This window comes from Mus pahari, chromosome 19 (genome assembly GCF_900095145.1).
Source record: "Mus pahari chromosome 19, PAHARI_EIJ_v1.1, whole genome shotgun sequence".
NCBI lineage: Eukaryota > Metazoa > Chordata > Mammalia > Rodentia > Muridae > Mus > Mus pahari.
The window spans coordinates 71,643,300-71,653,904 of NC_034608.1; the positions used below are offsets into that span (position 1 = coordinate 71,643,300).

Consider the following 10,605-nt stretch of genomic DNA (forward strand, 5'->3'; position numbering starts at 1 on the left):
GTCAGTGTTTGATGCATAATTACTGAAACATTTTTTTCTCTGTTCCTAATTTTAAAAGCTTTTTAAAGTCTTCTTATGAAAATAAGTTATATAGTAACTAAGTGGCATTTTAAAATTTTTTCATTGTCTTACTTTGAAACTCACTTAAACAACAACAAAAAGGTTTGTCTCTGGGTAAATATAAATAAAGTTTTTATTTTACATTTTTATCAGTGATTTTCTCTAAGCTTATTTTTTAGCCCATTTGATTTACTCTTCATTCTCTAAAATCTCTGTATTTTTAAATGATAGCATGTCTTAATTTTAGGATCACTAAATGTTAACTAACATATACAGAGCCTTACAGCCTAATACTAATATGATTTTTGTTTTTGTTACATGCATTTCATTAGAATATATGATAAAGATATTTAAAAATGAATTATATTCAATAAAATATATGGGAGGTGGTTAGAATAAGAAATATCAATACCAAGCAAAACATTCATAAACATAGATAATTTATGTCTCAGTTATTCAAAACTAAAATGAATTTCATAATAATGTATCATATAATCTTCTAAATCAGTAACCTAATAATAATAGCTTTCTAAAGCAGATTCACCATTGGTTTTTATTTAATATCAGCTTTTCACAGTAATTGCAAGTCACTTCAGTAATTCACTTGACTTTTATGGTACTAAAAAAAAATAGTAGGAAACCCCTTGGGAGGGTATCTGCTAAGATATGACTTCTCACTAGTGAAGTAAGTTATTTTTCCTGTCTCAGAGGGACATAGTCATGAAGTTTAAAGGACATTTGGCAACTCGGGTAGAGATTCAACTTGGGGTTCACTGACAGATAAACTTCCTTTATATGACTTTGATTCATATTACCCAAGTCACTTCCTAGCATACTTCTGAATAAATTTCCCTAATATAAAGTGTTCATCTTATAAGGAACTATTGATTGAAATTTCCTTTTAAAATGACCCATGATACACACACACACACACACACAAACACACACACACACACTCACACACACACATCAGAATAAAATATGGACGAATACTCTGCAATTTGCTTCAGCCTTGATGGCTATTTTTATGAAAATTCTTGAGAATTCTCATAGCAATTATTTAAACTCATCACCCTTGATCTTAGCACTGGGAGCTATATTTCCCTACATTCTAGCAGACACTTTTAAATTCTACTATTGATCTTTTCCTACAATGTAGTCTTTAGTAGTAGACAATTCCATAAATAGTGAATTTTAAGACTGTGCACCTTGGATCTCACAGTTTGCCTATGTTTGCATTTCGAATGCATTTTATATTTTAGTTATAGTGTACAGATGGGCCAATAAAAGTCCAAAATAAATACGACAGAGTTCAGTAGTATGACCTGTTGGTTTTCTTATATTTGAGTCCACAAGTGATGGCAATTTTTCCTTCAATTCTTATTAATTATATCTGTTGGCCTTGGCCTCCATGAGTCCTCGATGGAAACCAATGTAGCTGCACTCTGAATTTTACCAAGATTAATTGACCTCTATTACCCAGTCATGTGTGCTACTAAAGCTTCCAAATCTGAACTTTTCCTTGATCAGAAAAGATAACATTTATCACTAACTGATTAACTTTAACTGTGATCCCTACAAAATATTCATCAGCTTTCTACAATAGGTTGGGGACTGCAGGTTCTACAAGAAGGAAGAAGAGAGTAATTCTGTCTCCCCCACATGAGTTTATTCTGCTCTATTTTTAGATTGATATTTAAAAAAAAATATATCAGACACATCAGTCAAATCTTATCTACCTCCTTTATCATGATAAAAATCTCAAGAACTTTCACTATATCCAGATTATGAAGATTGGTGGAGGAATTCTTTACTGAATACAAATAGCAGGCAGTCTCCCAAGTTTCATTTAGTTGTTTTCAAAATCCAAACAGACTGATTTAAGAGTAAAAATAATTAGAACTAGCACCCCTGTCTCCACTCACTTAACCAGAGCTGAGAATTCCAAGTATCACTTTTTTTTTTTTTTTTTTTTTTTTTTTAGCCTATATTGTTTGTATTCACTTCAGATAAAGATTTGGATAATTGTGACATTATAATACATCTAATAAAAACTATCCTAAAACCTTGCTCCTCAAGGGTTAGGCTCAGATCTGAAGTGGCAATATGTATTCTATTCTTTCCATCCCACATGGAGCCAAAGTCCCCTCTAATTCTCATTATTCCCACCTAGAATCATCATCACCACCAGTACCTACAACCATAGCCGGCCACTTTGTTTTGCCACTTCTCTCCTGTTCCACCCACTTCTCTTTGTCTTCTCTTATTCTTGCTCCTTTGTAATGGTACCATATATCATGCTGAATTTCAGTATCTCAAGAATGTGTGTTTGGTGTCCTTGATCACTCCATTTTAAATATTGTTTTATCTTGGATTCCTACTCAGAGTTGGGCAAGAAAAGCCCGACCTTCAAGCCAGTCTTTGTGTCAATGGCCTTAACTTCATTTGTCTAATTAGATATATTTAAGGGGATAAATTAAAAAAAAACACACTTGTATCTGTGTCTTTATCTCCATTTCCACTGTTACTATAGCTTCTAAAGTCTGATATGAACAAATCAACTAGGCTTTCTTAAGGGTGGTAGCTTCTAAAACTAAACCCAATTCTAGTCTTTCAGATAGTGACAGATGTGCCTGGAAATCAGATTCAGGAATCTTTTAGTTTCTTAATAGCCATGTTAAAAGTGCTAACTATCTTTTCAGTACTCTAGAGAGATATTTCTTCCCCTGGTGAACCTAGCATGACATCTGCAGGTATAAATATGCTTATGAATCTACAAGTCTTCTCACCTTCTGCAAGGAAAGACCTCCTCTATTCATGGCCATTGTACAGTTTAGAGGAGAGGATTTGGCTGAAGTAAGCTCATTTCTGATGATATGGCTATCCTAGGTTTCCTACTTCACTTATTATATCTATACTTCTAAGAAGAGTTTCACCTCATAGTTAATAAGAACCAATTTCTCTTCGCCAGATAGATTAATAACACCACAGACTTCACCCAAAATTGGTCACTGCTCACTCAAAAATTGGCCATTTATCACTAAGGCCCGTATTCCTGAATAAGAACACTGCAAATTAGTGTTTCTACCAAACATTGCATCATCTGATATTTTATCATTAGCTCTTACATCAATTTCCCTGAAAATTCATTAAACCATGGATCACATAGAGGTCTGCTAAATCTACAAAATAACCAAAATTATTACACTGCAACTATTTTGCCCTATTTCGTAGCTCCTGGAAATACATGAGTACCAAAACCTAGAAATATAGTCTGAGTTTATAAGTGAAGTAAATACAAAGTACATACCATACCCCCAAAACTTAGTGTCAAGAAGGTGAAGAATTTCAATTTATATGTTGCACAAATGTTGAAATATCAGGTTGAAATACTGAAGACAAATTTTTATATTAAAATGCACTTTGTCTATTTCAAATGCTAACATGCAGCTCACATATTTTTATGGGCCAAATTATACTATAAATACAAGATTTTAGTGTCACCCTCCAGTGTTATCAAACTTAAGAAAAATATTCTTTTAAGTTTTTTTAATCAGGTCAGAAAACCTTTCTCCCATTGTTGTTTTTCTTACTACCAACTGTCTTCAAATTCATGAGGAAGGTTAATTAAGAAATAAATTATTGGCTCTCTGGAGAACTTTTTCCTTAATTTTTAATCTCATTGCCCTTTGACATAATCCTTCACCAGAGATAAATCTGTGCCATACATATCCCCACAATGAGACTCGGGGCCAATAAAAGTAACTTTTATTTCCTCAGAGTTAATTGTTGTCTTGGAGGCTTACTGGTGAATAGGCTCACCCATTTTTGTTCTTTCTGAACTCTAGCTAACTGGTTCAACTCAGCTGTTCTGGCTCAAACTCTCTCTCCAAGCTGACTAGTTCAATCTGGCTTCTCCCAGATTCTCACTGAAATATTCTGCTTGACCTCAGACAAACTCTGGCAATTTGTTCTAATCTTCTGGTTCCTCTATATTCTCTGGCTTCAACTGCCTCTGCTGACCTGCACTGAACTACATGAATTCATGAACAAACTCAATTCCACTGCACTGCACTCACTGCATTGACTACCAACTGACTGATGAACTCTTTCTGCATTGCTTAGTCTCCCTTTCCTTCTGTTCTTGTAAGTGTTGGATGTATCCTATCTCTAACTCATCCTGTTAAGTCTTTCACTGATTTATCACTTTGTCTGCTCCTCAATTAGAAGTCATTGTTTGGGATTAAAGGTTTCTACTAAGAGTGTGTCTGTATTCCAGCGAGAAGGATTAAAGGTATATGGCATGTCTGCATTCCAGCTGGATCAAACAGAAATAGACATCTTGGGATGTCATCAGAGCAGCCATGTTCCTAGATTAAAATTCCTTTACAAACTGACTGCACATTTTTTGCTTCTTTAAACCCAGAGCAGATGAACACCAGTTTTTTCTTAGAACACATCAGAACAAAACTTTTTAGTTTTGAGCCAACACTGTTCTAAAATGTGTCTTCTGTTTCCACTGCTGAGATTTAGATTGGATTTTTACTCAGAGTCTTTAAACAGCAACAGTATTTAGATGACTTTTAGCACCATCCTCATCTTACAGGAATCATAGCTGTTGCTCCAGAACACAGCTTCTTTTCCCTATCATTTACATTGGCAATCCAAGCACTAAAGTCAAGAGGTATGAGATTGCATTTACACACAGAAGGTTGATCATGTGTTTTATATAGTGGCTAAAGATCTATAAGCCTAAGTGCAGCCTCCCTTGACTTGTCCATGCTGGTGAAGTCTATTTCTCATTTAGTTTTCATTTATGTTCTTAAAAAATTGAGGACTTAGAACCCAGAGGTCATTCTCAGACTTCCATAACAGCTCAGGATTGATGTTATCCCACAACTTAAAGCCAGTTAGAAAGAAAGGAAAAAGTTTGTTCACTCATTATATTGAATTTCAAATGAAAAACCTTTACTTGAGAAGAGCAGCAGTGGTCTCAAAGAAAGATAGACAATGAATTCTGTTTTGCTAAACATATATTGCAGAATCATGAAATCTTAGTACTTTAATAATGAACTTCCCAATTGCTTCCAACTACTGTACTAAATATATAAATGTTCATGGAAGACGCTATTTTGTCTAGTTTAAAGAGTTATTTTAAACTCATGGTTTGATATAAATATATATTATATTTCAAAATTAAGTGACCTGCACAGACAATATAAATTACTGAGATAATTTATGTTTCCACTTGGGAATGCAAGCACCAGCATAATTTTACTAAATGCTAAAGATGATAATATATCATTTAAAGATATAAATATACCATTTCCATAATAAGAATAATAACAATTACTTAGTTATATATTCTTTATTAAAGACAGACAATTTCACAGCATGCAATAAGTTTTCCATAAAATTGTTTTTGGAAGTCAAAATATGGCTGAAAAAACAAAAACATTTATTAGAATTCTAAAAAAAAATGGTTTCTGTTTTTCTATGCAAAATTACAGCAGTAGACAAAGATAACTTCAATGGAAGCTTTAAGATGCTTTTAATCATCATATTTTAATTGTTTCCATCAAAATCCAATTGCTTTATAAACCTTACAATTGAAATGTTTCCAGTAATGATATGATTTTTCTCTCTGGTGGAATTGCCTCCCTATCATTTTCTCACTCTTGCTATCAATAATTATAGTTACTTTCACTTTCATATTTTATAATATACTATTTATTGACCAGCTACATTCATAGACCTAATGAAGTTTTGAACCAAATGATTACTTTTTTCTCTTAAACTAATATGAAAAAGAACTCTCTGAATAAAGATATAACTATAAAATATAAAATACCTTTATTTTTTTTTTTAGAATTGTTTTTTAAAGATTTATTTATTTATTATGTAAGTACACTGTAGCTGTCTTCAGACACACCAGAAGAGGGCATCAGATTCCATTACAGAAGGTTGTGAGCCACCATGTGGTTGCTGGGATTTGAACTCAGGACCTTTTAACCCATACCTTTAAACTTGCAGTTTTACTAGCAAAAGTAAAAACAGACCCTTGTTATCAGTAACCATTTATTCTCATCCTTTAAATTATTGATTTTATTATAAATCGGTTAATAAAACGTTTCTCTATCATATAGATGTTATATTTTTAATTTTACATTACATTGCATAGAATTTCTAATTAAACTTTTTCTGTGTACATATGTGTGTTTGTGAAAGTCTATTTGTACCATGTGCTTGAAGTATCTATGGAAGCCAGAAAAGAGCACTGGATCCCCTGGGGCCAGAGTTATATGCAGTTGTGAGTCACCATGTGAGTGTTGGGATCCGGACTCAGATATTCTGAAAGAGCAAGAAATGCTCTTACCCACCAAGCCACTGTCCAACCACAAATGTCAGGGTGTTTGTTAATATAAATATATGGAATTCTCTCTTTACTTTGTCATGTTTAAAAGTAATCATATAATTTCAAACAAACATTTCTGAATTTTAACTTCATAACAAGTTTATTACTTAAAATTGATTTTTGTGAAAAGATCAAGAAGTGACAGCAAATTGACTTTTTGAAGATGAAGTAAACTAGTCTTTCAATTTTCATTCATAATTCACCAAACTACTGTATCTGTGAAGATATTATATACAAATTAGAGCATGGGATTATCCAGTAGCTCTTCTAAATAGCACAGTGTAAAATAAAGTCACAACATTAAAGGTAACTCAAAGCAAGCAGCATTTTCTGAATGACTGTATTTTCCAGGGAAGTAACTAGAACTGTGAAAAATAATTATCAAAAAGTTGTCTCTAGGAGAAAGAAAAATTCAGTCAATGATTGTGGTATGTATTTCCCCTTTGGTTGAGAATTTGCGCATTTAAACTCATAACCAAAAAAAAATCTAAGATGTGTGTCTTCATACTAAATCTCTCAATAATTTTTTCTTACTCTCATTTAGATGCTTTAGTGACATGTAGACACCACAGAATTTTTATCTCTCTTTTAAAATTTCATTTGAGAGTTCATAATGATGAGAGCATCTATATAATGTAGCAAAATAAGGAAAACTTCAAACCAGCTCATCTTCATGTGCTTCAGCTGTCTGTTCTTCATATTAAAGCAAACATGCATCATGATAGAAGTTATGATTCTGAAATCCCGCATCACTCGACGTTTCCTTACTAAACACCTGCTATTGTTTTGTAAACAGGATGATGAGGTGAGGGAGAGTCGATTCAGCTTCACTGCCTATGGAATGGGGCCCTGTCTGCAAGCAAAGGATGGTGTGGTTCCAAAAGGCCCCAACCATGCTGTCCAGGTCATGCCAAAGAGCCCTGACGAAATGAGGAAGGTCTTCATCGACAGGGCTAAGAAGATTGACACCATCTCCCGAGCCTGCTTCCCGCTAGCGTTTCTGATTTTTAACATTTTCTACTGGGTTATCTATAAAATCCTTAGGCATGAAGACATTCATCAGCAGCAAGACTAAGTCTCTGAAGAAAAACAGACCATTCAGAAGAAAGATTCCCTGCCAAAAGGGGAGGGGTGGGGAACGTGTGGGTATAAGGGAGAGCCAGTGCATCGGAACAGCACATGGGGAGTTTATTTTTATTTCCTATGTAAAATAGTGAGACAGATTGGTTCTTATAAGGGATACAAAATACACATCATGGGGGTCCTGCTTCATACTCCTGACAAGTGATTTGTTATCTTCCTAGTGTGAATGTGTGTTGCATATATTTTACTAGCACATAGAGTAACTACATTGGGATGTCTTGATTTTTTAATTCAATTAGAGTTAACACTGTGGAATCAAGATTTACACAATAAAACTTATAAGGCAAGTATAACAAAATGATGAGGACAATAAAATAGCCTAAGATATACAGCATATTGATGAAGGAAGGTAACCAGATCATTAAATGTCAAGGTCACTCCTGTTAGAACACTGTCCATAGAAACAGTGTAGAACCAACACCCATAATAAAGAAAATTTGATGGTCAAAATGAAAGCCATCATTTAGAACACTATGACTTAAGCAATCATGGTCATAAAATTCTATTTCTCTTTACACCACTAGGAATGAAGAGGAAGATACTGAAGACAGTCTTTGCTTGTAAATAAGTGTTACATTTATTTTACTTAGTGCCAAACACTAACGACTTTAAGCCAATACATTTGTTTTCTTAAATTTAATAGTGGCTTATTTGTATGCTTGGTGTTTTTCTGTAACTAAACAAGATCCAATAAGATTTTTCTATTTAGTGTAGAATGAGACTTTAAATATTATACTACAGCACTTACATTTTGATAAAAACAAATACAAATAGATTCATAAAAGATTTTTAATAAGAATCATTTCTCTCATTGAAGTTTCTTCTCATCAGAGTAATCCATGAGCCCAAAATGTCTCCAAATAGCAGGAGGATGGGTTTTAATTCTAAGTTATTTTAACATACCAGTTCCATCAAGTGAGATTATTTTAATCTTTATGAGCGAATGCATTCAAAATAGTAGGGACTCACGAGTTGTGAAGAATTAAAAGCAATTTTGCTTGAAAGTTGTTCATGATCCCTGCAATTATTTCAGCTGTATTGAAGTTTTGTTAGCTCAATCATAAAGAAGCTGCCAATCTCTGCTTCATTTACTATTTTTAATTATTTTTGTCATTAATATTATACTTTAAAACTTTTGGAATCATTTTAAGATATTTTAATTATTGGCTAGTCTATAAAATTATATATAATGAAAATATGAAGAATTTTAAAACAGAGATATGTTATAGAGAAATCAAGTTTTTTAGCCCAATGGTACTATTTTCTGACCTTCAACGACTCCCAAAACTCAAAGCAGAAACTGCCATTTAAAGCTAAAAGCTTTTCAATATCTCTGTAGTTTGGTTAGCCAACTGTAGATTTTAAAATTATCTTTTTAAAAAGTAATCCATGCTGAGCAGTGTTTGCTCATAAAAGGTAAAAATACCACTTTTATAAGTAGTTTACACAAGATAAGAACATTGTGTTTGTGATTTTATGCAAAGTCTACAAGTAAAATAATTCACAACCAAGTACTCCCTCTGCCTGAACTACCCACTTGAAAATTGGATATACTTGTTGTCCTTTGATGTCTATGAGCCAAAAACCATAGAAATATATTCATGTGTTATATATTAGAGCAAGATATGCTGCTTATGCTGAGAGTTAGCCAGAGGGTTTGAAGTAATGATGAATTATAGCCCTTCAATGTATGCTAGCATACATTTTTCTATGCTTAATATATCTCACTTCAAAAGTTTTCTAACATTAATTAAATTGAGTAAATACTGCCAGAAGCAAACAGATATATAATAATCACAAATACACATATGGCCTAGAGAAAATCACAGGTGTGATTAGCTTTCATATTTGAGGTCATTAGATGTCATTTTCTTCTTTCTTATCTCTGAAGTTGGAAAATAATGTATCAGCCATGAGGAAATGTGTCAAGAATGACATTAGTTCTACAGATATATTGTTATCTCAAAAGTACATTTCCTTATCTTTCCTTATAAATAATTCTGCTTTCTATTATGTTTATCCTGCCTTCCAACACTAAGAAACACTAAAAGAACCTTCCTCTTGCAAGGCAGCCATTACAAAGCAAACAGGGCTGAATCAAGAGGGCTTGAAAGAATATGCCCTCTCTAATAAACTAATGAGACATTACAGAGCCCTTAAAATTATAATAGTAACAACATCCTGAGGTATTTACATCAAAATACCTGTGTCAAGTGAGACTTAGATCCATAGTACTGAGGGTTGGATCCAGAGTTTGTTACAAGTGAGGGAAGAGATTAAACCACAGCCCGAGTCCCAAACTAAAATTAAAGCCAGAAAACTAATAATGGGAAGAAATACTTTAAAATATTCATCTAACCGTCACTCATTTAATTTGGAGTTCCAGTGCAAACCCTCTGAAGTATTCAAAACTAGCCATATTGCAACTATTGGGGGTGGCGGTGGGGGAGCATGCATGACATTTATTTCCACCTAATTTTAAAATCTATTCATTTTCTTATTAGTATAGATGAGTACAACTTTTTCTGTCTTCCCTAATCACTACAAGACCTAGAACTTTCTTTATGACTTATAGTAGATATCAGAACTACTTTAGACATGGGAAAGGAATGTTTTTAAACCACCCTTATTCTCTCCAGAATTTTTTCCAGAACACTTATCTAAAGATCTAATCATCTCTCAGCTCTGCTACACAGAATATCATGAATGCTTACCATATTCCACAATACATTCTAATAAATTTAATTTTAATTTTGAACTATAAATACATGAGCATACATATATACCTATTATATGATTACATGTACTGATTTTATGAATGTACATTATCTATATAAGATACTGGAAGTTATAATGGAAATTGTGAAAAATAAATGATATATGTAAAAGAAGATAATGGGCTCTTAGCTACTCCATTATTTTTGTAAACGAATACATTATTTGAATATAGGTAGGTGTATCTTTCATATTGTTTTAAAATTACTTTC

At 33.0% G+C, this 10,605-nt stretch overlaps 1 protein-coding gene across 2 annotated transcripts in view; it reads left to right on the forward strand.

Annotated features, from left to right (window-relative positions):
- Glra3 (glycine receptor alpha 3) overlaps positions 1-7,567 on the forward strand; it is a 155,744-nt gene extending 148,177 nt beyond the window's left edge. Inside the window, exon 10 of one of the 2 annotated variants that reach the window (XM_021219273.2) lies at positions 7,272-7,567. In XM_021219273.2, the coding sequence (XP_021074932.1) occupies positions 7,272-7,550 (279 nt within the window). In that variant the 3' untranslated portion in view covers positions 7,551-7,567. The remainder of the gene's footprint in view (positions 1-7,271) is intronic. The other variant, XM_021219274.1, reaches the window with a different exon arrangement.
- Positions 7,568-10,605: the final 3,038 nt, after the last annotated feature.